The following is a 27,725-nucleotide window of genomic DNA, read 5'->3' as shown; positions in this document are numbered from 1 at the left end:
GCATGTTTTGACTGTTAGGCCGTGTCAATGTGAAGCCTGCCCAGCCCCAAACACACGCGCACACACAGGCCAATTAAGCAGGAAGCTCAAATTGAACCCTTGCTGTGGCAGACTTATATTCAGCGTGATAAAAAAATGTAATTTAAGCTCTGACATTCCAGTGGAATATCAATTCTGGAGTACATGAGCATCACAGGGAGTTGCACCTGGTGTCCAAAGGCGATTTTAATTTGCGTGTAAAAGTTGTAGGGGCGCAAACAAACCTAGCAGGAGGTGAGATTTCAAAGCCACTTTTCTTTTTTTATGGCAGCCGAGTGTGCTCGGGTTCGAAAACCTGAGAGCCACCTTGTTAAAAGGTGTTTACACTCTGCAATCATCCAGCACTCAGCGGGTCCGTCTCATTGGTGCGATGAGAAAAGTCAAAGTTGCGTGTCGGTTCCTTTCCTCTTGGCATCTGTTTTCGATGGCAATTTCTGAGCGATTATCATTAATGTTTTCTGGTGTCGTTGCTAACAGACTAGAATGTCAATGCATGCGTGTCTGGACCAGATCAGGGAGCGATAAACAAAACTATAAACAGTAGCAGAACCAATGGAGAGGTCTATCTTAGATTACCATTTGGACGTCACACAAATTCCTAGCTCTCACTTAAGTCATTCTGAATTTAGCAGAGCGTCACAATGCGTGAGAAATGCATCGAAGGTGAAAACCTTAGAGCTTAAAAATAAGGACACAATGGCTCTACACAATGACACCACTCTACTGTAGGGGTGTCAAACTCCATCTCACAATGGACCACAATTTTAAATTAGCTAGCCAAACGAAAGTTTATCATTATTTGGCTAGTTGTTTGTAATGCAATGACCTCCAAAATGGACAACCCAATTTCAATAAAATGTCCAGAGTAGGCACACACTTGACACTCACTAAGAAGTGTTTTGATTTGCGTGTGGTTCTGCACTTTCATTTGGATTTAAAAGCTACTGAAAGACTTTTATTCGTTCCCACTCTTGTATCGTATCACTGAAGTGGATCAACTGTTATGTGACTGTTCTATGCTATCTATCGTGTTAATGTCCAGTTAGTTGGAGATGTACTGACTCCAGGATAATGCAGTACAGACGTCCACTGCAGTGCAGCAGATAGACCACATTGATGACTCCAAAGTCACAGGGTTGGGTGTGCTATAGAATGTTTGCATTTTTTATACTTTGATTCATTTAAATACATACTTTAAATACAATTATATGTGCATAAAGACACAACATGGCGGAGATGAGTATTGGCCTAATACCTTTGAGGCCATCTTTGTGGTGTCAAAATATTTGTACTTCCTCTCTATTTCATAAATGATAAATCTTGAATCTGCACCCGATGCACCCCGATGTTTCATATAGTCTTCAGTTTTTCAGTTAATGGATGTTTAAGAGCTCCACTTGCTTGAAAAAAGCCTGTTAAGTTCTCTTGGTGGGTCATGCTGTTGGCGATCTAATTTTAATGAACTTAAAATGGGTACTGTATTTAATTTTATGTCAAGCCAACCACTTACTATCAAAGCTTCTGCGGGCCACAGAAAATGACTAAGAGGGGCTGCATTTGGCCCCTGAGCCATGAGTTTTTAGTGAAGTATGATTTTTGTTTCTGTTAAACTTGCCGCTGTTCCTTCCATATCTGGCTCACAGAACCCTGCAAGCATCATTATCACTGATGTGTCTGTGAAGGATTGAAGTCCTAAAACTGGAGCGTTAATCTCATAACAATCCTCAATAATTTAATCAGCAATAAAAAAAAAATTCATCACTTTCATGGCAGCAGCTATATTTTATCATTTTGTTAATTAGCCTTGCGATTATTGCCGCTGCCTTTACCGCCAACTTTCGCTTCCAGTGACCAAGCTCACGTTTGCCTACCATAACCTTGACATCATCGTGGAGCCGACTGTGCCAACGGGACCGGGAAGAGAGCCAGTGCTTGAAAAAAAGAAGGCAAAGTGAGCCCAATTAGGAGAAGGGTGGAGATCCTTTACTCTCCCTCAGGAAGTTGTTGAGATGGATGTATCAGGATGTGGAGGAAGGGTATGTTATGTGACTCCTTCTATTGCTACCTGTTTCCGGACTGCCTAAAGATTTTAAGGGTCTAAATTTGGAAACTGGTCTTTAGTTTAAAGTCTTGAGAAGCCGACACTCCAACCAGAATTTTTGATCACAGCCTCTCCGTCTGAGGTGTTAAAGAAGTGGGTCACAAGCACTTCACATGAAATGCTCGTCAGGACAGGATTCATTTTATTGCTGGTTTACAGAGCAACATTTGCTCTCAAAACTGTCACGAGGGCTTTCACTCTTGTTGTGCGTAATGGGACTGTTTTTAGGGGGTGTTTAGCATTTTTAGATGGTGAAAGTGCAGCTTCGTATATCTTTCATCCTCTATCTGAGTTGCCAAATCATTGCTCTCTTGTCTATTATTCATCAATTTAGTTGAGGTGGCAAACATTGTGTAGATTGGAGTCATGATTGAACCTTTTCATTTCTCTGTAGCTCCAGTCTAAAATTCACTGTGCCAGTGCCAGCAGCCTCCGGGAGGACAGTTCCAGGTTCTTGCTCACCAAACTCACCCAACATCCAATCTCTCACTGAATAGTTGCCTCTGTCCGTGCAAACGTCTCAACAGCATGTGCACTCAAATGAGGAGTTAAGAGTATCTGCCCAATATATTGAATTTTGTCATGCTCAATTCAAACCACAATGCTAACTTGTACTATTCCAAGTAGAATGACTGCCTTTAATGCACTTATAGTGCAGATATTAATGAATCTTTTCAACTGTTTTTTTATCCATCTGACCGACTTTTTATTGTCGGTCATTCATTTTTCCGACCATTTTACTGACATCCGTGACCACGATCAGTTCCGTACTGAGGGAGCCGCGAGCATGTGGCATCTACCTCTGGCCAAGACCATTGAAATGCATTAATTGAGGGGAAAAAAGTCCTATAAGAAGCCATTTGTGTTGCAGTGACTATTTTGTTCATGCTGCACTCGGTGTTTTTTAGGTTCAGATGCATGAAATTGTGTGACATGTGAACCATCTTATTTGTTTATCTCGCATGGATTAAAGGATTCATGCAAGTCAATGACACCGCTTAGAGTGTCATTGCCATGAGTGAGACAACCATTCTCAAAATTACAATAAAAAATAACATGGAAATTACTTTAAAAATGAATGATGTTGACCAAGTAGTTGATTTTAGTGTGCGTGCTAATTTGGTGTGCGAGGACTGCTCCTCAGATCGTGAGCAATTTGCTGAGATTCATTGCGCAATCTTAAACAGCCATGAAAATAACCATGCAGGTTCCACGTGTAAGGTATTTTCATTGCAGCAAAAAGAACTTCCCTTCAATTGATGTAGGAGGAGAAAAGTTTGCAAACAGTCAATCATTCCTGAAGTGATACATTTTCCCAGGACTGAAGCATTTACGCGGGCAAATTACACATCCTAAGTTTTGGTTTTCCGTTGTTTACTCGACATGAAGAGATTGGAGAGACATAAGTGCAGATTAAATCCTGAGATCACACTGATTGAAGAAAGACCTAAACTCACAACTAGCTTTGTCGTCACAGAAAAATACCCTAGTGATGCCATAAACATTCATGTGAGAGTGGAAAAGGTAACCTACTTTGTTTTCCTTCTTTGCTTTGATGTCTCCTTCTCACTCTCTGCAACCATGTGTGCACAATTACAGGTACAAACAACATGCTTTGGAAGGACTGAAGATACAGTACAACAACAACAAGGTTGCCAGTGCAATTCCAGTAAACTGATATCCTTTGCATTTGGCTTTTGCATATCTCCACCACATCTCACTAGTTTGGCTGTAAATTGTCCTCAACAAATCATTAAATACATTTGAAAGAGTCATCACCAGAGAAGCAACAAATAAAGTACATTGACTGAAACATATTTTAGTGATGCAAGTATTTGGAGGTCAGCTGGTTGGCTGAGCTGGATTGTTGCCGCTCAGTGTGTGCTCTGACTCCTCATCCAGAGGTAAGAGGCAACATCATCCCCATCACCTCCGTCCCTGCCCTGACAGCCACGGAGAGCAACTTCACCCCCACAACTGAGCTGACCTTCCTGACAAGGGTAATTGTGTGGTTGCTCCAGTGCCCCCACTCTTGCACTCCACATGCCTCGCCAGGAACTAATACGACTCTTGCCACCTTCACTTCCTCCCCCTCAGCTGATGCTCGGTGCTGTTACTCCTCTACACAATGCTGTCAATCACGTCTGCCCACATAAAACCAGGGAGTGGTCTAGGAGCTTTTGGGGTGTCACAGTTGCAGATGTTGAATGGTTCCAGTGGAACTAAATGGTTGCAAGACAGAGGCAACTGCGCTTTGAGATGCAGTCCAGCCACTGGGGTCCATCACAACCTTGTACAATGTAACTGCACGTTTGGTAATGACCCTGCAGGCCACTTGGTTTGGTAGACTGTGAAAAATGGTACCACAAATTGCTTTCTATTGTGCAGTACTTTTAATGATTAGTTTCATTGTTGCATACAAAGAAAGAAACCAAAAACAGTCCCAAGACTTGAACTTTGAATTTGAGGAAATTAATTTTATTCCAAATGAAAAACATAATTAATTTGTAGTGATGCTATATATTGGTTTATCATCATCTTTCTTTTTCTCAATAATATAGAACTAATTGCTTTATAAACATTGTTTTTTTTTTATATGTATTTATCCATTTATTATTTTTAAGTGGATCTATTTCTTTCAATTACGATGGTGTATGTGGATTCTATTTTTCATATTCTGCTACAAAAATTGCAATAATTGAAAATTATACAAAAAAACAAACTGTCTTAAACAAAGGTGCAGAAGATATATTCATTTTACATTCATTTTACTTGGTGATATCACATTGTCTTTCTTATTTAGTAATTCAACTTTATACAATGTTTTAATGATTTTTGTTGTGGGGAAGAGGGAGACTTGAAATAAAGCTTGATTCTTGCAAAGTATGTATTTGGAGTTTATTTTATCACTGTATTAATCCAAAGCATGTTAGAATCAGTGAACTAAAAGTCATTCTAAGCATTTTATTTGGACAAGTTTTTGTTTCAGGCTTGAATATTAAATTAGGATTGTTACTATTATTACTCATTACTATTATTTAATTAATAGAAAGGAGAGATCAGGCGATAAATACAGTTTCTGATTGAGAACATAAGAAAAGCTGCGTTCAAAGTTTCCTTTGTGCTTCAGTAAGCATGACGTGCTTTTAACTTCCAACCTTTGAGGTCAAGATGGAGCAGATCAAAAGACAGCTCTTTTGAGCGGTGAAAGTCCCGACCCAGGGATTGAGGGGACATACAGTGGATGTATGTCACACAAACAGACAGAAGGCTCCTGCATGATGTGAGTGAAAGTGGTTGCCGAGAGGCCCGTGGCGGGCAGATCACTCAGCTCTCAGTGCTGGAGCTGTGTTCGAGGAAACCTTGTGCAGGGGGTTTTCCATTTTCATGGGTCGGAAAATGTGTCCATTGAGAGGGGATTTGCGTCTTCATGCTTTCGCTTATCATGGGAACTTGAGAGTGAAGCACAAAAGTGTGTTGTCCTGTTGTCAGTGGGCATCATGGCCTTGAGTTATCTTTTTGATCCCTATCTGTGTGTAGGAACCGTGTCATGTGTGAAATGTAACTGTGGTCTCTGACGAAGCTGGAGGCGCTGCCGAGCTTCTGCAGCTCGATATAGATGTGTGAGAACCGACTCCTGGGGTTCATGTGAAGTTACCCAACAACGAGGTAGACAAGGATCAGCTCAGACGTAGCAGTAATGATACATGATGATAGTCTTTCTGTGGTCTTGCTCACTAGCCCTCCTGAAACAGGAGCGAAGATCTTTTCAGGGAGTATATCCTGCTCACTGTCCTGCCAACTATGTGGAACTCAGTTCTAATCTGATATTTCTGAGGGTGTGGTCACGCTAGGGCCAGCTCATCTATGCTGTGCCCCTGTAGACCAGACAGGCCTGCAACATTGGCTAGAACATTAACTCTTTGGACCCATTGACGCAATTTGGAAAAATTAGCTCTTGCGTACATTGTATTAAACATTAGATGTTACTGGCACGATGTAAGTCTGTTGTGTTGACCCAAAATTGGTGTCAACTTAATGTCCAGGTAAAAACCTCAATATATATATATAAGTAATATAAAGGTGACACAGGTTTTATTGACAGGGCTGCTTGACATTGGATCAGTCTGCCAGAGGAAACACACATAATATAGCTCCACCTTTAAAACCCACTTTTATTTGCTCTTATTTATGTAATGTATCTCTTCCAACTTTGGTCGAGCAAGTACAAACATACTTTGTTGCTCTGCTTGTAAAGCACTTGGTAACCAGCGTACAAAGAAGTACCATATAAATGAATCTGTATTATTATCATTGTTATCATTATAGAAATAACTCTGAAACATAAACTTACTTACGCTAACTTGATTTTTCTTGATCGTAATTGCCCCTCTCCAACTCAACCCTCAATGCATTTCCTCACAAATAGCACCCTTTTTAATAGGTGCAGTGCATTGTATTTTTTAGTGCCTCCATTTTTTTGGTGTGTGATTTGTCATATTTATTACAAATAATTTAAAAAAATGATTTATCAAGCAGCTTTCAGATGCTTCTCTGGCTCTGTACACCCTTGGTTGAAGTCTCAGCTTTGAGACGACCTAACTGAGGATCGGAGGCCACTTGAAGACAACTTTTAAAGTTCTCAATAAAATGGCTGGGTTCTGAAGTGGACAGAGAGGCTGTGACTGTGACAGCCAGTTAGAAACCTTGCTCCCAAGTTCTGAGCCAGATGGAGGTGTGCGATTTCTTGGTGATGCCAGTGAGAAGGGAGTCACAGGAGAGCGAATGTGACCCCATGAATCATCCATTCACCAAGTAGAGAGACATACTGTACAGTATCTGTTAGAGAACTGGAGACTTGAACTTTGTGGGCACCTTTTCTCCCTCATTGATGATTGATGAACAGTTGTGAGAAGAGAACTGAAGTTTTTAGGGAGAACTACAAAGTCCAGGCGAGCCCTCAAGATACATGACTGACAGAGCTGCACGGCCCTCAGACACTGCCGAGGTGGAGGAGGATGCAGGACTCTGTTTTGAGTCTGACCTGTGCTTGTGTGTGTGAAGATGGATCCCACATGGTAAATGTGAGGATAGAATACACGACTCATTGCATCACTTCAACCACTCAGGATACAGGAGTTTCTTGTTACTACTCACAGGTCCTAAGAAAAAGAGGATTCCGAATTTGATTATTCACCCTCAAAACAACAAGGAATGGGCTAATCAACTGTTTTCACATTTCACACAGATATATAAATTTCAATATTCATTCATCAATTAAAACATGTTAACTGTGCAATAATATAGAAGTAAAACATAAAAATTTGCATTCATTTATTTAACGCTCTGAATAATTGCCCTTTACACCATTTCAGGTCTTCATACTTGCGCTATTAATACACACTTAACTAATCTTGTCGAGAACAAAGACTCGTTTCACATGTGCGCATGACGTCATTTTGAAATCCCAACATCCCACTACGGTTGAAGCCGCCGCACCAGAGGGCGCTATAAATCAACGGGATCAGATCGCGTGAGGACAGTGAGCATGCGAGACGCACAATCATACCACTCATCAGTTTATGAGGCGAAGTTTAATAAGCTAGAAGCAGAAATGTTGTGTAGCTGGGTATTTAATGAGACCATTTCGGCTCTGCCCACCGTCCGTGACGTGGCACCTGAAAAAGAGCAGACAAAAAAGAGAAGACGGAATCAGGTACAGGGCTTGATTGATGGTAAACATCATTTTCCGATGATTGATAAGATGGGTTTTCAGGCTGTTCAGGTGAGTGGACCCCGACTCCATATATAAACACGTCACAACATCACCATTTTCTGGTTAAAAAAGGCCCAAATGAAGGCTGAACTTGTATGTCTTCGCTTTGAATGCACTGTTCGATTTATTGAGTTCTCCGTCTGTCATACAGAAGACAGCACACCACACGTTTATATATTATTTCACGTGGAGAAGCTGCCGCGTTATTTATATTTGCTCCAAAGCTGATTTTTCTTTCAATTGTGAACTGTATATTCGCAATGAAAGTGACTGTATCCGTGTGTGCGTTGTATATTAAAGTGATGGAGCAAGTAAAACTCCATGTAAAACAACATGATGAAGTCCCGAAGGAGGATGAATCAATGGTGTGAAATCCACTGCTGCGTTGTGTGCTTCACGGAGAGAGATTGTGTTTTGTTTGGGTAAATGGTGCCGGAAACTGATGTTAATCTTGTAACTTTTAAGTGTATGTGTGAATAGACGTGTGTTTTATACAATCCTTGCTGGTTCACAGACCTGCTTCGCATTTAACATTGGTATGAGATTTCACTTCTCAGCTACAGCATTTCCGATACATGGGATGTAAATAGTTTCAATTATTTAAATGTCTAATCACATCTCATTTCTATTTTTGTTTGTGTTGTGTTGTGTTTTGTTGTAAATAGTATAGCATTTGGCCAGTTCGAACTACTGAAATGAATTTCAGTTTTCTTCCTTATTTTTGAGCACATTAAGCAATCTTATATTCTACATAACCGCGGGCTTTATATTCAGAATGTCAGTAAATAAACTGACGCAAAGTTTTAATCCGACATACCTGACATGATCAGGAACGTCCGTCTTCCACCGCACACTATAAATAAAAAATAAAAACGAAATGTTTTAACGTTTGAATTTAAATTGGATTTCCTTTTGAAACACTCGGGCGCCACAAAGAACGGCTAAGATTCAAAGCCACGGCCTTTTAGAGGTCGGACCCATGACGCATGACTCTGAATCACAGAGGAAACTGCAGGACAATCGCTGCATTAAAAAATAAAAAATAAAAATTACTTCATCACAACGGCTGTAACTTTAAGAAATCACATTTATCAATTTTATTGATCAATAATGACAGGCGCTGTTCAGCAGGACATCATCATGTTGTCGAGATTTCCTGTTTTCTTATAATAGTTTAAAGTGTTATGTTCTGTGAAATCCGCCTTTACTCATTTTGTATGCATTTTAATATAGTAAAGTAAAGTAAACCGATGTTCTGATGTCAGCTGACCTTCAGGTTGTACTCCCCAAAATGGCGATGCCAGTGAGCGACTTTCAAGCACAATTTTAGATGCGCATTCAAGCACCATCGAATGGAGAATACTGAGAAAGTAAAAATAAAAATCATAATCTATAATCCGGCATTCAGATCAAAATGGAAGAGTATTATTGGACTACAATTTACCCATGCGTCCTTCCCAGAATAGCTTCTTGTTTTACCTGAAACGACTTTAAACGGCCTAAATTGTCATGGAACGAAAAAACACATTTTGAAAAAAAAACCCAAACCAAAACATAAAAAAAAAAAAAAAAAAAAAAAAAAAAAAAAATATATATATATATATATATATATATATATATATATATATATATATATATATATATATATATATATATATATATATATATATATATATAAAACTGAACTGATGTGATTCTTGCCTTGCGATATCACGCAATGAATTAAAAGCACATCCTCTTGATTAAAAATGACGAATTCGTCACTCACCGAATTTGAAGGCAAAAATGGGTGAAAAATACCATGTCTCTTGAAAACAGGTGCCTCTTGTTTTGGGACTCTGCCCCACTGACAGCCAAGTCCAATTAACGGTCACTGCCTCCCTAAAGTCCGAAGTTCCTGCCATGTGCTTCCAGGGTGTGGAGCCACCAAAGTGACCAGACAAATGGCGCAGTCTGTGGACGTCTGTCTCATTCGCCTCTCATGTCAGGCCTTTTTTTTTTATAAAGCCAGCCTGAAAAAACACAAATCATTTTTAATGTGGTTGATTTTACATGCAAAAATAAAGCATCGTTTATATGTTTGCGCCGTCGCGTGTGTGTCACTGTAAATGTGTATTAACTTGCGTTGTCTTGTGTGTGATTCCTTGTTGAGTGTTTGCGTTACAATGAGGTGAATGGAATCGCTTTTGTCTAAGCGAAAGTGTTCTCATATTTGTGTGTAATTTGGAATCCTGGGAACGCGGGAAGCGATTCATAGTGTGTTTTCGCGTGTGTTTTCTCTTATGATGCAATTTTGATTGTGCCTATTTGTGTGGATGCCTTCGTAAAAATGTGTGCAGCGACTCCGTAATTGTGTGTGTAGGTTGCATGAGTGAGTAACGGACTATGGACATGTGTTTTACGTAGTCAAGATCGCAACTAAAATGGTTGTGTGTGTTCCTTGTATAGCTATCCTTATGGGGACCTTTTGTCAGACCCCACAAGTTTAGGCCTGAATTTGAGGATTGGAACTTCAAAATAACTCCAAGACTTGGTTAAGATTAGCCGTGTGTTCTGGATGGTTAGGTTTTGGGTTAGAGGCTGGGGAAAGGGTGATGGCAATGGGAGGTCCCCACAAAATATAAATCCATATGTCTGTGTGTCGCTCAGATGGATTCTACTTTGAGCGTGTTTGCATTGGAACATTGTGCGCTTGAGTTTGACAGTGGCCGACGTGTGCGCTTATGTTAATGTGCGCATGTTCGGCTTCTTACGCACCTCTGAGCTCGTGGTCGAGCCTCTTCGTGTGTCTTTTGGGACATGGTCTTTTGGGACATGGATATAAAGAGTTTCGTTTACATCGCGAGGCTTTTATCTGTTTTGATTCGTGATATGAAATCCACCGGGACATATTTGTGGATCCCTGGGAGCCAAGAAGAATGTCGGATGAGGCCGATATTTCTGGGTGCCACCACAGTCCGAGGGTTCATTAGAATAGTCCGACTGCCGCTGGTCTGGGTGTTTATTAGTGATGGTGAAGGTCAGGGCCTTCAGGAATGAATTATCAGTCCACGCAAGAGCAGAAACAGAAAACAGTGCGTGTGTGTCTGCGAGAGAGAGAGAGACGCGGGAGAGAGAGAGGGGGATTGGAAAGTGAAAGAGTTTTATTAGAGCCATAACTCTTGAGCCTGTGGAGGAAGCTGTAGCCATTAAAGTTGAAGGCCACATCTCTGCTGCTGCCTAATCTGAAACAGCTCAGCTGGGAGTTCAGTGAGACGCTTCTGAATATCACGCCGCCATTCCACGCTCTCGTTTCACCGGGAGAGAACGTGATAGCCAGAGAAACAGCGAGTTGCCTGTGAAACCCGGGCGCCGCGGGTATATTTAACAGTGTGAGACTCACCTGGAGTGAAACTGAAGCAGTGAGGACCTTCCTCATGAAGGAAGCTATTATCCACGGGTGAGGAGGTTTTGACTGCGTCACAAGACGTGTAATGTTAACTGTCGGTTAATGAGTTTTCACCAATTAAGTGGCCAATGAAAATGTGATAATCGGTGTTCCACACACGCCTGCAATTGCGGATGGTAATGAAGCTAATATCTACACTAATAATGAACGTACCTCTGATTAAAAAGCTAATTATTTTTCATCATTAAACGATTGAAAATGATTTTCTCTCCATTTTCCTGTCAGAGTAACAGACGAGTGAATGTCACCCCCTTGTGGGCAAAGTTTGGTACCTTCCTGACTTCCCATTCCTGGCAACAATATGAAAGCGAGCTAATATAAATAAAAATAAATAAATGACTGAATAACTAATTCAGATAATTGCACACAACTGTAGCATTGATAAACGTCATTATTTTAATTTAATCTATTACATTAATAAATAGCCGACTGCACAGATTTATAAATAAATACCTTTTTTTCAGATTTCTGGTCGATATTTTATTGATTATGAGCTTGCATGAATTATTCCTGAAATTATTCCTGAAACATCATGCCTACTTTCTCCTCAAACTGGATGTCGCTTCAAAACTCGTTTTTGGATCTATTTCTGGTAATTTCGCAGTTCCCAGCCTCGCCAACCGGTGGCAATAATGCGCCAGCATGTTTATTGTCCTTTCATGAAACCAAAGCGAAGAAGTGAAGGCTGCTGAAGAACTACAATTTCCGCCTACGTTTTCCGACAGCTTCCCGTTGTTGCCACTTGCGCTTCAGCGCGTTCGTCAGTGAGTGAACGTTCACTTTTTAATGTACGTTATCATACGTTGATGCTCCTCTTCGGTCACTCACCGGTACTGTCTTCGCTGTGTCTTTCACTCGCCTGTCACTTGTTGTAGCAGCAGCTAGCTGCTAGCACTACTTTTAGATGGCTGGCTCAATTTAAGTTCAATTAAAAACGCATCATTTGAGCACTTGGTTTTCCCGGATGTCGCTTTTGACATGCCTCGTTAGCCTAGCACTCTATCCTCCAATGATGTGGTGGAAATAGCTGCTAACGTTAGCCTTATTAGCAACCTGACTATGATCTCAATGATTCACGTAACTTCAACATAAGAGAGGAAAAACTGTATATTTGATCTGTAGATGCTCTGCGGAATGTTGCCTGCATGCATCTCTATGCTCAATAGTGTGATATAAATTCGACTCACTTTAGCATTGGTAGAAAATTCTACTCATTATCCATGCTAAAATACTTGCTTCTGATTATTTGAGATAAAACACTGTTTGTTTTCGCGACATACCATTGTAGGTCATTGATTTAACCTGCTGACTCATGTTTACCTCATGTGCCTGATCGATATGTCTGTCTTGGACAAAGTAGCTTTTCAACAACCGATTAAAACCTGTCGCAAACCACAACAAGAGTGCACTTGTTGAACCGAAAGTGACAGAATAATGAATCCGAAAATGATCACATTTTTATCACCATTTTATTATAGCCTAACTCTCAGAAGTGAAATAAGGTGTGTTTTGGAAAAGTCTCACTCAAATATAGCTTGTTTTGTATTTGTTTCCCCATATAGTTATATTTATGTCATTATATTAACGTTTTAAATGTCATGTTTTCACATAACTCTTGTGGTAGACTGCTTCATCTCGTTTTTATCACGGTTTAACACTTGATTCGCGTTGTGTGATAGATTTTGGCAAAATAGTATTTGGACAGAAACAGAACTCAATTTACTTAAATTTACCCTTTCTATTGCAGTGAAGCAATTTAATAAAAAGAAAATGTACCGGATACGTAGTGTGAAATTGTAGAATCCCTTATTGCGTTATTTCAATCAACCATTGCAACTTCATCCTGCCCTCCTGCTCTACATAAATAAGAACCTCTATAGCAGTATTATAAGTAAGAGCTATATATCTATAAGTAAGTGCAATTTTAGCATTCATTCCGCCCTCCTACTCATTCAGTGAATGCTACTTTTCAAGCCACACTGGTTTTTCATACAGAAAACTGTGTTTTGTCTTCATGATTCTGACAGCTGTAATAAGCCTCAAGCTTGTTACACAATAACCCAGAACTGAATCCTCAACAACAGCTTTGTGTCTTAGCAAATCCTGGAGTGAAGTGAACTGTGTGTGAAGGTCAAAGTATAGCGTGGAATTAAGTATTATGTAATTTATGGGATTGATTATGTGCTGTGTTTCTACAAGAGGTTCCATTAGAGAGTCAAAGGTTCTAAGGAAGACCAGTGCGGTGCCAACATGGGAGCTGCGCTTTCCAGGTGGAAGGTGAGTGGTTTAGGAGCATCTATTTACGTACATGTACAAGGAGGTTGAAATTTCTTCAAGTCGAATGTGTTTAATATTCATCACCCCAATGCATGATGATTTCATTAAGCATGATTACAGGGCAAAAGTGAGAAAACAGAGGAAGCCTTTTACACTTTGCCACAGCATCAACAGTGCATTCATTAATGTGTTTTGACAACTGTATGAGTGTGTACAATTCTAAAAATATTTCTTTGTTTGGCGGGGGAGCCACTTGGGTGCATTCCCTGCCTATAGAACAGTGACATTCCTTCACTTTAGCTATGTGACTTTCATTCACGTAGTAAGAGCATGAAGTAGTATAAAATATTTATTCAGAAGAAATGGTAAATTGGGGAATCTTTTTTATATGCACTTCAGTTAGGGTTAGGGATAGGGGTAGGGGTAGCAATATCCTCACCGGCATGTTGATCATCTGACTCTGTTTCAGGATGTGTGTATTTTAATCCTTCTCTCTGGGAGTCAGTAGTTGTGGAGGTACATGTTCGTGTTCACCTCTTGGTGGACACAATGAAGTGGACATTTCCGAGGTTTCTATAGAGCACTTCTATAGATTCAGGTCCTACTCACAATATAGTCTAATTTTGTCCACTAACAAAACGGGCGCTTTAAAAAAGTGTGCCTTTTATGGCTATATTATATTGATGTGGTGTTCTGAAGTTGCCTGCACGGAAGACTGTGTTTTTAGAGGGTACAGAAGAACCGTTGGGGAGAGAAGAAATGAGAGGCGAAGACCAGCAGCATGGAGACTGAACCATAAAGACATAGAAGTAGAGACACATTGAAAGGTATTTTAATAAACACTATAGAAGAGGAAGCAGAGGACAGGGTGAGATGGAGGAGGATGATCCGCTGTGGCGACCCCTGAAGAGAGAAGCCGAAAGGAAAAGAAGAAGACTATATTATTATGAACACAGCAGCAGCAGTGTTGCTGGAACTGAAGATTTCATGGTGACATAAACAAATGGTTCTATTAAGGCAGGCTTCTTTTTAATCTATATACAGTAATGAGCTTTTTTTTCTCTTTTCTCTCCAGTCAAAACCAGACACGGTAGAGCAGCTGGAGAACTTGGACAAGGTTCAGCACCTGTGTTTTCATCTGCAGATGCAGTTAATTTATGATCATTTGTGTACTGGTATATGTTGTAAACTGCAATAATTTCATGTGTAACAATATTTGATGTCGCTATTCACGCTATATACAGTGTTTTCATTTTTAAATCCTTGTACTGCATTTAGTTTTTTTATTTATTTATAATTTCTTCAGTGATTTTTGACAACCTTACTTTAACCAGCCTTTTTGAAACAAATTCAGAATCGGTTTGAACATCATTACTGTTGCTTTGAGGTGGATATGAATTATAGAAGCAATTCATTTGTCACCAACTGATACATAATACTTAGACTTGATTGTTCTAACTTTTTTTATGCTTCTCTGACCCAGGAAATTAAAGAACTGGAGGAGTTCAGAGCTAAAAATCAACGTTTACAAAAGGTAAAATTATTCAAACATTGTTCAGTGTGATATATCTTGTTTTTTATTGTTTTTGATGGCTTAATCCTGTTTCCGTGCAGCTGTGGGTCGGCCGGCTGATTCTCTGCTCCTCAGCACTTTATCTGCTGACCAGTCTGATCGTCTACTGCCTCTACTTACCTGATCAATGGCTGCAGAGAATCATCATGGCACTGCCTTTCTTTATATATCCAGTGCTGTGAGTGGAAAAATGGCTTTTAACTACTGACATGTTTTCATTCGTGGTGTGTAATCTGGAAAATATAGCTTTAATAACGGCTCCCTTTAGTGCTGAAATATTTTCTTCTATTTACGTTTATTGTGAGGAATTTAATTCTGTCTTATGTGTTGTATTGTTTGTATACTCATAATCTGATTTTAGTTGGTGAGAAATGTCAACACTGTTTCTCCCCTGCAGGGTCTGGTTCATCAGAAAATTATTGATTTTCCTATTTTCCAAACGCACTGAGAGGAACAGTAAGTTTATTGTTTAGTTCTTTGTTTTGTTACTACTTTACATGACAGAAGCTGTTCTCACATGCTGCCTGCAAGCCTTTTGAATTGACACAATCAAATTCAACTTTTAAATATCAGTAAACATAAAACCAAAAAAAGCCTGGTTACAAACATCAGTATTTGGACTGGCATGACTTCAAATTCAATTCATTAATTAACATAATTTAATGTCAAATTTTATTTAAGCGTATTTCTTATAATTATTATCAGAAAGCATGTTATAAAAATGCAATAAAAAACATTTTGGAAACTTCAAATGTGTTTCAATGCAAACAAAATGTGTAAAAATAAAAGTGATATTTTCTTTTGGTGAGGACTTTACCCAAAGAGGAACATCTGCAGAGGGAGATGAATTAAATATTAAAATATTACGAAGAAAATGTTAAAGGAAAAAATAGAAATATTGTTGACAAAAGTAAAATGATTGAACAAAAGTAAAAATCATTTTAAAACATGTAACGAAAAGAAAAATTAGTTGTACATGAATTATTACGAATATAAATTCAGTTTTTGAGCAAATGTAATTGGTCTTTTATTGATTATTATTTTTTTTATTGTGTTGAGTACTTATTCCTTTTTTGAGAAATCCAGCTAATGTATATCATTAAAGCAGTAATACATCTTGCAAAACAATTTATTTGGTCAGAATAAATTTGTATAATATGGAAATGCGTGTTTTTTAAATGCAATGAGGAAAAACTAATTTTTATAATTAGATCATGCAGATTAAGGCTGATTAATTGAAGTATATTTGAAGACGGAATTGAGTTCCTCCTGAATACCTGAAGTGACATTGTGCTGGACAAGCTGTAAACCATCCAGTCTAATGTTTATGACCATCTCTTTACACTGCATTAACAACACAGTAAAAAGCCAATAAAGTCAGACAACTCCAGTGTCATGGCTGAAAATATTGTGTTTTGTCCTCAAGAAAAAAAATACATCAATTCCACATGTATTGTCCGACAACACTTACAGGTCGATCGTAATTTCAGAAACATCACACTTCCTGAAACGTTGGGCACGTTGCATTTCAGCGCTGACGTTGATGGAGGTACAAGATGATTTAGGAGGATATAAAATGACAGACGCTTCTCTGCTCTTTTGTTAGGTGATAAACTGGAAGATTTAAAGGTGGCGAAGAGAAAGATTGTAAGTGGCTGAGTCTGCTCCTTCGTGTTTCATGTGTATGTCCTTTACTAACTTTGTATTGGCAGAGTGACGAGTGGAAGTGACACATTTTCAGAACCATTATCGTTCCATAAGTCAATTGCCATCCATGATGGAGGAATAAGTACTGAGATCATGCATAATGTTTGATCAATAGATGTGATGGAATTTTGTAACCAGCTTAAAGAAACTTAAAAGTGTCTTCTTCTCAAGTCACGACTTCAACTTCAGGCTGTGGCATAATTGCACCAAGAGCAATTAGAGAATAGAAGTCTTGCTCAAGGACATTCCCAAACCCTCCCAGAGGAGTCGCAAACTCCACCGTTGATACTTCTCTCCGACTTGTGGAGCGATGCTGCGCCATGACGCCATCCTTTTCATCTCCGGAGACATTTTTCACCTCTACGTGCCAGCTTTATGCATAAAACCTGTAAATCAGAGTCACATGACCCTCGTCAATATTGAGCTGCGCTAAAACTTCAGCGACATCAGCACATTGGCTAATGTTTCTGTTGAGACTTCAAATTGATGCGAGGCGGACGTCAATGGTGAATTGGGACATCAAATCTCTTTCAATCACAGTGCATTTAACGTGAATCACTGTACTGTATCCTCTGCTCTTAGCGCTTGGTCCATGATGGAGTGTTTCTTTCAAAGATCCTTGTATATTTGTTTTAAATCATTATCTTAGTGGCTATTTTTTGCTGTATAACTTAATAATATACAACAATTGCTGTTATTCTTCTTTGTAGACATTGATAGTTGATTTCTGCTCTGTGTTTGTGGCTGTGTTTAAAGGCAGTGTGTTAGTGCGTGCATGCATGCTTGTAGGCACGTCACAAATGTAAACCCCAGAAGGAATAAGTGAGGTCTCATGTTGTGATATCTGATAAAACAAGTGCGTCTGTAGGTGTATGCGTAACAGGTTTATGCTTACTGTTGGGGACCAACTCTTGACCATAACTAACTTGTGAGGACCTTATGCCTTTGTGGACACCTCATGTTCGGACTTCACAAATCCATGCCTGAAAATGAACGTTCTGTTTCGACGGGATGTGTTCATAAGTGGTGTATTTTACGCTTCCAGCTGGAGGAAGTTATGGAAAAGGAGACGTACAAAAATGCAAAGCTCATCCTGGAGCGTTTTGATGCAGAGGCAAAGAGAAAAGCGGTGAGTCCGGATGATGCACTGCATTTGTGTCAGTCTGGCAACATCCACCTGTTGAACACTTTTATTCCTGCAGGAGCTGGAGTCAACTCCAGTGCGTCCTCAGATGACCCCCCTACCCGGTCAAGGTAAACACATCGGTAGTTAACCCCCCCACTCAGATGGATTCACCACCTGTGTGCTCTGGTCCCAACACAGAGATCAGGCAGAGAGGTGTTCCCATGAGACCAATGCCCATGGGCATGCCAGGCGGAATGACAATGACACCTCCGCCTGGTGTTCGCCCTCCATTGGGACCAGGCTGCACACCAGTGGGTAAGGAGGCCCAAGATGTTGCACACAACCGAGGAGCACATGTAATGTCCAGGGACACCCATGTGAGTTCCTCCAACTCTTGTCCTGTCAGCTCCAGGTGGACCTCCAGAGAGATCTGCACTTTCTGCTTCTATGCTCCAGGGAGCAGCACCGAGGACTCCGTGCTCTCCTGTTCCTGGTGTTGGTGGGTTTGCTGGTGCAGACTGATTTAGCTTCTAGTTGTGTTGAACTTGTTTGTTGTTGTGTGGTGCGTGTCCAGGGCTGCACCCTCCTGGACCCCCTCTGGCCAGACCTATTCTTCCCAAAGACCGGGGCGCCGTGGACAGAGTCATTGAGTACCTAGTTGGGGATGGACCACAGAACAGGTGGGATCCTGAACAGATCTGAGATTCTGTTGCCTCTAAAATGTTAATGCTTCTTTTTAACAAGCAATTAAGTCCCAGTTGTTTAACAGAACCAGTCTTTATAGAAGGAACTAGTTAATCTTGTGTTTGTTCAAGTGGTGTGACACCACGATGTGCAAAACATGAAAAAATGGACGCCGAGTTTTTTTCTCAGCAGGACGCCCAACATGTCCGATTACTAGTGCCTGTATAATGCCCTTATTGTAGTGTCATCACACTGGTTTCCATGAAAGTGTTTCCACCCAGTAATTCCGCTGAATCTGATCAAATTTGCAGATTCTTAACCCTTTTGCAGCTGTAGCTTGGCCATCACGGCGCTGTGTTTATTTACTAGTTTAACAACTGCCCCGGACCCCTGTATCTGAAAGTGTTATTGTGGCAAAAGCTACAGAGTTCATCTCTGTTAACGTTTGTTATTTGACTCGGATGTTTATTTGTTCAAGTCATTTTTGTACAAATAGATGTTTATAGCTTTCTTTTCACCAACTTGTTAAGTCAGTATTTGTCATTGAGTGTCGGGAGGGGAATGGACTGGTGGCAGGGTTATGGGCTGTGGGCGGAACTTTGGATGCCCTGTTTCAAAAGCCTGGCCGCACGTCTACATGTCAACTAGAGCGAAGAACAAGTTTTTAAATCAATCTTTTTACTAGTCATATTCTTCTATATATAGTTAACATCATGTTCTCTTAGATGTTCCGTAAGCTGAAGGCTTGTGTGCTGAAGGTTTTTAAACTCCCAGCTTTATAGAGCGAGTGGACCAACGCACCTCTCTTCTTCCAGATATGCTTTAATCTGCCAGCAGTGCTTTTCTCACAACGGCATGGCTCTGAAGGAGGAGTTTGAATTTTTGGGTAAGAATGAAAAACAGTTTAGTCAACGTAATAGTGATTTTGTCTTCCCACAGCTTTGTCATGTCAGTTCTCTCTCTGTCTCAGCATTCCGCTGTGCGTACTGCTTCTTCCTCAACCCGGCCAGGAAGACCCGACCACAGGCTCCTAAACTCCCGGAGTTCAGCTATGAGCGGCGTCTGCGGGCAGATTCGCGCTCACCGGGACCATCTACCCGCTCGTGCACAGACACAGAGGAGAGTGCGCCCCCTTCAGGAGGTAATGTTGAACTGTGAAAAAAGCATGATGAGAAAATGGTGGCATGACTACAGTCCAAATATTGAGTTCCTTACACACACATAACAAGCCCTCACATATTTTGACTTCATCCTTTAAGAATGTTTCAATCGAAAACCAAACATTACTTTCTCTAATGTTCCTCCGTCCTCCTTAGAATCGAGTTTCAGTTTGTATTTAAAGAGCTATTTTCAGGTGAAAATCCACAGGAAAGGGAGGGTTATGAATGAAGTTGCAATTTTACGTAGGCGTACCATCAAGTCTGTCAAACCCCTGTTACGCCTCCGCTTTTGCCATGCAACCATTTCTACAGAGCCCACACCATCATTTGTTGCTCTAACATTCATAACTAAAATGAATCGGTTCAGTGTGTCACATGTCTGTGTACATTTTCTTTCAGAAGATCTTAGAAGGCCTGTCCTTTCAGCATCAGCCTGAGACTTTCCAATCCTATTGTTTGTTGTCATGGTTGTCTAAAACAAACCGATGCTTTTGCTTGCTTGCCTTCAGATGTGTCAGTAGAGTAGCTTGCTGCTCACTTTGCTTTTTAATTCAGCTTGATGAAACATCTGGACCTGGGATCGTTCAGTACCCTGGAGTTCGACTTCCGCTTCTGGATATCTAGTTAGCCACACTTTTTGTTTCTCAAGTACTAAGTTAGACTACACAGTGGGGAAAATATGTATTTCACCACCTGCTGGTTTTGCGAGTTTTCCCGTTTACAAAAAAAGGAACGGTTTAGATTTTTCATGCTAGGTTCATCTTAACAGTGAGAAACAGAATATTTAAATAAAATTCCCAGAAAATGGCATTATATTAATTCTAAGCATTGATTTGTGTTTTATTGTGGAAAATGAGTATTTCACCTCCGAGCAAAACATGACAAAGCACTTGGTGGAGAAACCCTTGTAAGCACAGAGGTCAGACGTTTCTTGCAGTTGGTCCAAAGGTTTGTGCAGATCGCAGGAGGGATTTTGTCCCACTCCTCTTTGCAGATCCTCTCCAAATCTTTTTTTGAGTAACCAATGGACATCTTGGTGGACACCAGACGTCAGGGAAGCCATCTGACTGAAGGAGGAGTCTTATCGAGACCTTGTGTCTAGTGGGACTCCTGAAGCAGTTGCAAGGTATTGGGTGGCCCAAAGGGCTGCTGATTTGGCTGTTGTTAAGGCTAAACAGCCGATGTGGGAGGAAGAATCCATGGAGGAAAGCTTTCATTCGGCACCAAGGTGCTTCTGGAAAACAGTCGTGCATCTCAGAAAAGGGAGACAAGACTGGAGTATGATGGGCAGTCTTTGATTTCTTGGGCTGAAGTCTCTGTAGTAGTCAAAAAGCTCCACAGTGGCAAGGCTGTGGGAGTTGACAAGAATCATCCAGAAATGCTGAGGGCTCTGGGTGGTGAGGCACTGTCTTGTCTTGGCCCAGTGCTGGACAAGTGGCAGACTGGGGTGGTGGTTCCCCTATTTAAAAAGGGGGACCAGGAGGTGTCGTCTAACTACAGAGGAATCACACAAGGTCTGATCAGTTGTTGAACCTGAAATTGAAGAAGAACAATGCTGGTTCCGTCCTGGAACTACAGACCAACTCTTTACTCTCGCAACAGTTCTTGCAGCTGCCTGGGAGTATGGCCTGCCACTCTACAAGTATTTTGTGGACTTGAAGAACGTTTAAGCTCTCTATTTACAGATGAATCTTCGTCCCGACCTTCCTCTGTTGTCATGGGCTTTGGGTCATGACTGAAAGAACGAGATCCCAGATACAAGCTGCTGAAATTAGTTTTCTCCGACGGGTGGCAGTTGTCTCTTAGATATAGGGTGAGAAGTTTTGTCACTCGGGAGAGACTCGGAGTAGAGCTGCTGCTTCTCCACGTTGGGATGAGTAAATTGAGGTGGTTTGGGCATCTCATGAGGATGCCCCCTGGATGCCCTGGAGGTCTTTCAGGCAGAGCCTGCTGGGAAGGGACTGAGGGGTCGACCCAGGACCAGGTGAAGTGATAGTATCTCTTCACTGGCCTGGGAGCATCTCGGGATGCCCCTGTTGGAGTTGGTGGGTGTTACCTGGGAGAAGGACATGTCATGCAGCCTTCTGAAGCAGGCAACAGATATGCGGATGAGGATGGTTTCCGTCTCTTAATATAGATTTTATTAAATTTTAAAAAGTTAGAAAGCCAAATATGACTAATTTTGTACCGTCAGGAGGGGCTGCACAGCAAGTTAGGATGCTTTCATTTGACTTTAAGCGTTTAAAAGAAAAAAAAAAGTCTTCAATTTTGAGCAATATTGCATGTTTTTGCAGTATTTTGCAATAGTTATCACAATGTATTACAATATTGTGATATGGTGATCATATTGTGAGGTTGTTGTCAATTCTGCCGCCTACAATCCTGACATTCTCAATACGAAGTGCATAATTTTACTGATTCTTTATGGCTAGTTCTCCTCCTTGGGGACATTAAAGGGGTTTCAGCTCACCCTTCAGGGACAAGAACCTCTGTTCAGTGGAAGTGAATGACTCTTTTCTGTCTGTGAAGAGAGACTGAAAGACTGTGCCTTTGGTCTGGACCAAGAAAGTGGTTTCTGATGGGAGATATTTGTGCATTGTGTTTAAAGGGAAGGTGAGGTTAATAATGCAGTGAGATAAATGACTGACGATAAGTACTTTGTATATTGTTGGATTGTATATTCTCTTGTATCAAATGTCACTGATCAATGAACCAAGGAGGACCGTAGTGAGAGCAATTTCTTTGTAAAGTGAGTGTGGATCTCGATCGACTCAGATCATGGCAACAAAATGTGTCTAACTTCTGGGTACTGAATCAAAGCAGAACTCTTAAGCACCAAGTGGACGCTGTTCCACGTTTGTCGAGCCACAGTTCTCGGGTTTAACCGTGTGATCTTACCTCTAGCTCGAGCTCCGGCTCCGTGGAACTTGGTCCACAGTTTCAGGATCCAACCCAAGAACGCTCAGAACCGACCGACGCAGAGCCCAGGTTCCCTGCCCCTCCCCTCCTTCTGATCTGATCCGCTCAATTGGGTCGAATAAATAACTGTCACTGACCGTCAATCAGCCTTTTATAACAACATCAAATCAGTTTTTCGGCACCAGACTCGGGTCAGAGTTCGGTGATATATCTGTCTTCTGGTTTCAGTCCCGACCCAAGAGGTTTTAAAATCAGACACTGACCTTAAACTTGGGGAAAATTGCTGGCTGTAAATTTCTGCTGCTATAAAAAAGAACTTTTTTGACCCCAATCTGGTGCAGAGTTTTTCTGAAAACGCCATCTGATTCTTCTGTTTCTGCCTGGCTCTTAATTAACCCATTAATGACTGTCGCACAAGAAGATGGAAGATTGTACATGTTTATACAGATTTTACTGAAATAGTTCCCTTTTTAACGTTTAAAAGGTATTTCTCTCACATCCACTTTTATTAAATGTTTCAGTGAATATAGTCTGATCAGGTTATAGAGCAGTAGAACAGACATAGTAGTAGTATATTTGACCACTTCAATATTAGTCAGTGCTGTATCAACATAAGGATGAAACTGGGTGAAATATTCAAGCATGAATGGGAACAGTGATTAAGGATTTGTGCTGTTGAAAACAGGTGTGATCTTTTGGCAAAATGAAATTTCTTGAGGATCCACATTACATCATGTGAGTGTGAGGGGCCGTCCAACTGACCGAACGTAAGGATGTAGACAAAGAACTGTAAACCTGAAAACTATGTACTTAAGAAACAAAAACAAAACGAGTAAACAATAAAGATCAAGCCTAAATAAGGACGTCCACAAGTGTAGGGCATGATGTTATGACAATGAGATTAAAGTTGTAATTCTATTCTCTATTTATTAAAATAATATATGTGATATGAAACAATGATTAAAGTAACTAAATGTGTTTTTTTTCTTCTTCAGTTTCCCATTTATTTTGATGGACCTCCAACAAGTTCTATTTACGCGTAGACGAGTAATGAATAGTTTGAGGCTGGATAAAGACAGTCAAGGGCCATCTGTGGCCCCTGGCCATGACTTTGCTCAGGTCTGATGGGGATTAATGACCCAATATAACTAGAGGTTTTCATCTGTGAATCCAGCTAGATCAACCTTCACACCTTCAGTGATTGCCTGCTTAGGCTTCATGAAACAGTGTCCTTATTTTTATATCTCAGTAGGTGGCGCTCTTGGCTATAAAATGGTGTGAAGTTTCAGTCATATAATTGTTAAGATTGTAGATCAGAGGTAGATATAGACAATGCATGGTATAGCTTCATACTCGCCTTGCAGCGCACAGTAACCCGATGTGTATAAATGTGGTAGTGCTGTCTGAATCCAGATGTAGAGAATACATAATCACTGCATCAATATGATTTTTTTTTTTTTTTTTACTAGAAATTAAACTGCAAGTTGTGAGTCAAAACTGTGCAGTATGAGCTCAAATAAATCGATCCATTGTCGTCACAGCCCAAATGATGATTGTAAGCTCAAGTTAGTGATTTAAATTCTCGCTTTCTTTACTTGGAATCATGATTATTATTCTCATGTGAATACACTAGTAAAATGTCATATTGTTGTTCCTGTCAAACGACATTTTCGAGAATGAAAATTGATGAATGAATGAATTGGCACCAGAAAGCAGGACCAATACTAGCAAGCGAAGAATGCAGAATAAAAAGTGTTAAAAAAATGCAAATAATAATTTTAAAAACATGTAAAAAAATATTTCAAAAATGCATAATAATACTAATAATAAATGAGCCTGAGTGCATCACTGCTCAGGTGCAGAAGGTGCTGCCTCTAGTGTTCTGGAGTAGAAAAAGAGGCCTTCAGCCTCTTCTGCTATGAAACTGTGCCAGTCCCAGTGACAGAGGGGGCAGGAGGACAAGCAACTGTTGAGAATCAGCAACAACTATTTGTGTTTTATTCATTTCTAAACTACTTGGCGGGAATAGTGTCATTCTTTCCTCGTGATTCTGTTTAATTTTCTCCTAATAAGAACCTCAAATTCAGCCTTGTGCTGAGCTTCATCTTAGCACCTGCAAACTTTTTCAAAATAACTTTCCTTGTTGAAACTGAAACAACGCATTTCAACTGCACCTGAAGCTGCTGACTTGCGTTTTGATTCCTGTATCTCCTGAGTGCCACAGTTTCCTCTGGCCTCAGTCACTGATTTTTAACCCTTAAATAATCACCTCATAATAACCGGACTGTTCATGGACGTCCATGTAGTGACTGTGTAAATGTCCTGCTCAGATGAGAGCGAGGCTGCCGAGGACGAGGGCCGTGCTGATGAGGAGAGCAGAGTGGAAGAGAGGAGCCCAGATGTGAAGGAGGAGCAGGGGGAGGAGGAGTGCAAGGACCAGGAGGACAGCAAGGACCAGGAGGACCCGGAGCACAGTCAGGACCCCCCGAGGGAGGTGGACCCCCGGGCCTCCTAGGCACAGTCCAGTCCGGTCACTACGGTCCAAAACAGTAGGTGGTTCTGCTCATGAAGCCAGTCCAAGTGACGATCATTCGGAACCGAAATGTCCTTCATACCTATCCAGTCGACATGAGAGCCTCCTGGTTGCTGAATATCACCGACCTGTCCCACTCCTCACGGGTCGGTCGACAAGCCCAACGATTGCATCCTGAAATTGGAACTCGATTTAAAACTCTGATCACTTTCTTCCCTTTTATGTCGACATATTTTACCAGAAATATCAAACTTTAGAATTTGCTTCACACCCCAAATTCTTGTAGCAAATCAGAGACCACTTCAGTAGTGACCCTTTACGCTCGAGTTGCTCTTCATTGTGCTTGCTAGAGTTAACTACATAACCCACAATGCCCCTCTGCTCTTAGGATTTCAAGCCCCTCCACTTATTTAAGCTCCTGCACCATAACATTGTTATTCATAAGTTACAGTAGCACTCCGTTAAGGACAAACTAGTTAGCGAAACTACCAATCGAGTGTTTGTTTGCCAAATATTTGTTTGACTTTCTGTGCACTGAATATTTTGTTGGCCTTTTCCTGTGTTTTTACTTCCTCTGTCAGGTTTCATCAATCGTTTCACTGAACAGTAGAGTCCAAGTTATGAGTTAATATTTTGAGTTTTTCCTCTTCATGAAAAACCTTTCTGGTTTTGCGATTTCCTCCGACAATCTCAGTGTTGAACTAAAATGCTTAGTTTTATTAGTAGCTGCTGCTTCGTAGGATGAGCAGGAGGAAGTTTTTATTCTTTCACTCACATATTCACAAGCCTTGTTCTTCCTGCCATAATATGAATTCCCGGCGATCTTGAAGAAAAATGTGACTATAACTCCACAAATTGACCGTCGTTTTAGCTATCCACTTCAAATTAGAAACAAAATGTGCGACCAAGATTGTTTCATTAAAGTTGTGAAGAACCGTTACAGTTAAGAGGCCACTTAAGCAACATCGCCAAGTATACTGCGTTCAAGGTCATGACCTTGAACACTGGGTGGGAAGCTAGTGTTTTATTTTGATGGCAGGGGAGGAAGCTTCCTTTTTAATAACTCCAGAGTCCAGAGAGATGAGCAGTATTTGACTTTGCATCTGCTGATCATTGGTCTGAAAAACTTAATCTGTCGATCAAGAGAAACTCCCTCAGTTGCATTTTTTTATGCTCTTGAACATAACCAAATTCATCACACAAGTTTGTGCGTATCAAACTGTCGGAAAGACAAATAAACTACGAAGAGAATGTGAGTCTGTGACAGCAGTGAAACTGTAGTCGCGAGCATTTGTTTACAACGATGGTCTGCTGCGGCTGTTTCATCAGTGTTCTTGTGTATTTTTGTTGTATGCACTATTAATTATTTCTCTGGTTTACACAAGTGTTGCACCCTAGTTTTTAACGTTGTCGTTGTGCAACGGTGAACAAACGCTTACAAATCATGTCAACGCGCTGATATGACACAATAAACTTCTGCCAAATGCAGTTTGAAACGTTTGCTTTTCTGTTTCTGCCTTTAGGATGGATTGAAAATTGTTTTTTCACTGCAACTAATTTTTGTCAAAGCTTGTGTGTAAAAACAAAACTTAAATGTATTAAGATTTAGACAATATTTAATAGTGCTGGACAAATATTATTTACCAAAAGACCCAACAATATTTATCAGTTAAATTGATCAATTTGCTGATTTCACTTGTGAGTTCTCTTCACTTCGACCATTGCAGGAGGATTTTAACCTCAGTCCACGAAACTGACTCCAAATGTGACCAACAAGTGTTTTAATCTCACTTACAAGGACCAAGGCGCCCTTTTCTTTCGTGCCTCTAATAAATCACTTAGTGCTCTTTTTGTCTCCTCTGTTTCACTTCCCTCCCGCTGCACAGCTTCTCACTGTCCAGCAGTGAGTGATATCTTCAAAAATCTTGATTCAAATACTAAAGTAGATATTATCAAAATAAGTATTCTTTATAAAACGATCTTATAATAAATAATAATAATAATAAAGCTTTCCGTCATGTTTTTATTATAAAATTGAAATATATGAAAGAAAAAATGTTTATCATGTGATTAAAAAACTCATCTCATATGTATATATATGAGATGATATACACATATATATACATATATCTCATGCTTTAAACAAACAAATAATAAACAAAAAAATTTTATGAATAAAAATATATTTTCATAATGTTTATTTGTGATTTTTGTTGCCCAATTGTATTCATTTATTTTTTTTACTTTAAAGGAACATTTTAGAGCTGTAATTCAGAAATTAAAGTTGAGAAAAATAAGGAAAAATGCAGAGAAATAATGTATTTGAGAAGTATTTCATATTTCCATTTTTTTCCCCCTCGGTTTGGTCTGCGTTTATTTACG

General features: G+C 40.3%; 1 protein-coding gene across 9 annotated transcripts; it reads left to right on the top strand.

The window, feature by feature from the left end:
* The first annotated feature begins 11,996 nt into the window (after nucleotides 1-11,996).
* On the top strand, nucleotides 11,997-26,831 carry lnpk (lunapark, ER junction formation factor). Of its 9 annotated transcripts, none has more exons than XM_053875061.1 (16): nucleotides 11,997-12,128; nucleotides 13,564-13,641; nucleotides 14,717-14,758; nucleotides 15,125-15,175; nucleotides 15,256-15,392; nucleotides 15,612-15,670; nucleotides 16,821-16,861; nucleotides 17,967-18,050; nucleotides 18,124-18,175; nucleotides 18,246-18,362; nucleotides 18,454-18,546; nucleotides 18,622-18,727; nucleotides 19,547-19,617; nucleotides 19,702-19,872; nucleotides 22,796-22,879; nucleotides 25,141-26,831. In XM_053875061.1, the coding sequence occupies exons 2-16, from the start codon at nucleotides 13,615-13,617 to the stop codon at nucleotides 25,323-25,325; spliced, it is 1,320 nt and encodes a 439-aa protein (XP_053731036.1). In that variant the 5' UTR covers nucleotides 11,997-12,128; nucleotides 13,564-13,614; the 3' UTR covers nucleotides 25,326-26,831. The 9 variants fall into 9 exon arrangements, with proteins under 9 accessions (XP_053731036.1, XP_053731034.1, XP_053731035.1 ...); XM_053875059.1 differs by having other exon boundaries at nucleotides 12,039-12,128; nucleotides 13,564-14,631; XM_053875060.1 differs by having other exon boundaries at nucleotides 12,091-12,152; nucleotides 13,564-14,631.
* Nucleotides 26,832-27,725: the final 894 nt, after the last annotated feature.

The sequence above is a fragment of the Synchiropus splendidus genome, chromosome 9 (assembly GCF_027744825.2).
Source record: "Synchiropus splendidus isolate RoL2022-P1 chromosome 9, RoL_Sspl_1.0, whole genome shotgun sequence".
Classification (NCBI taxonomy): Eukaryota; Metazoa; Chordata; class Actinopteri; order Syngnathiformes; family Callionymidae; genus Synchiropus; species Synchiropus splendidus.
This window is presented reverse-complemented; position numbering and strand designations above follow the sequence as displayed.

What these genes read in the sequence shown, in the direction of transcription:
- lnpk (XM_053875057.1), top strand. Translation starts at nt 13,532, where the DNA reads ATGGGATTGATTATGTGCTGTGTTTCTACAAGAGGTTCCATTAGAGAG. An exon ending in AGGTGGCGAAGAGAAAGATT is followed by an intron (nt 16,862 to 17,966) that starts GTAAGTGGCTGA and finishes TTACGCTTCCAG; the next exon opens with CTGGAGGAAGTTATGGAAAA. An exon ending in GACCCCCCTACCCGGTCAAG is followed by an intron (nt 18,176 to 18,245) that starts GTAAACACATCG and finishes GTCCCAACACAG; the next exon opens with AGATCAGGCAGAGAGGTGTT.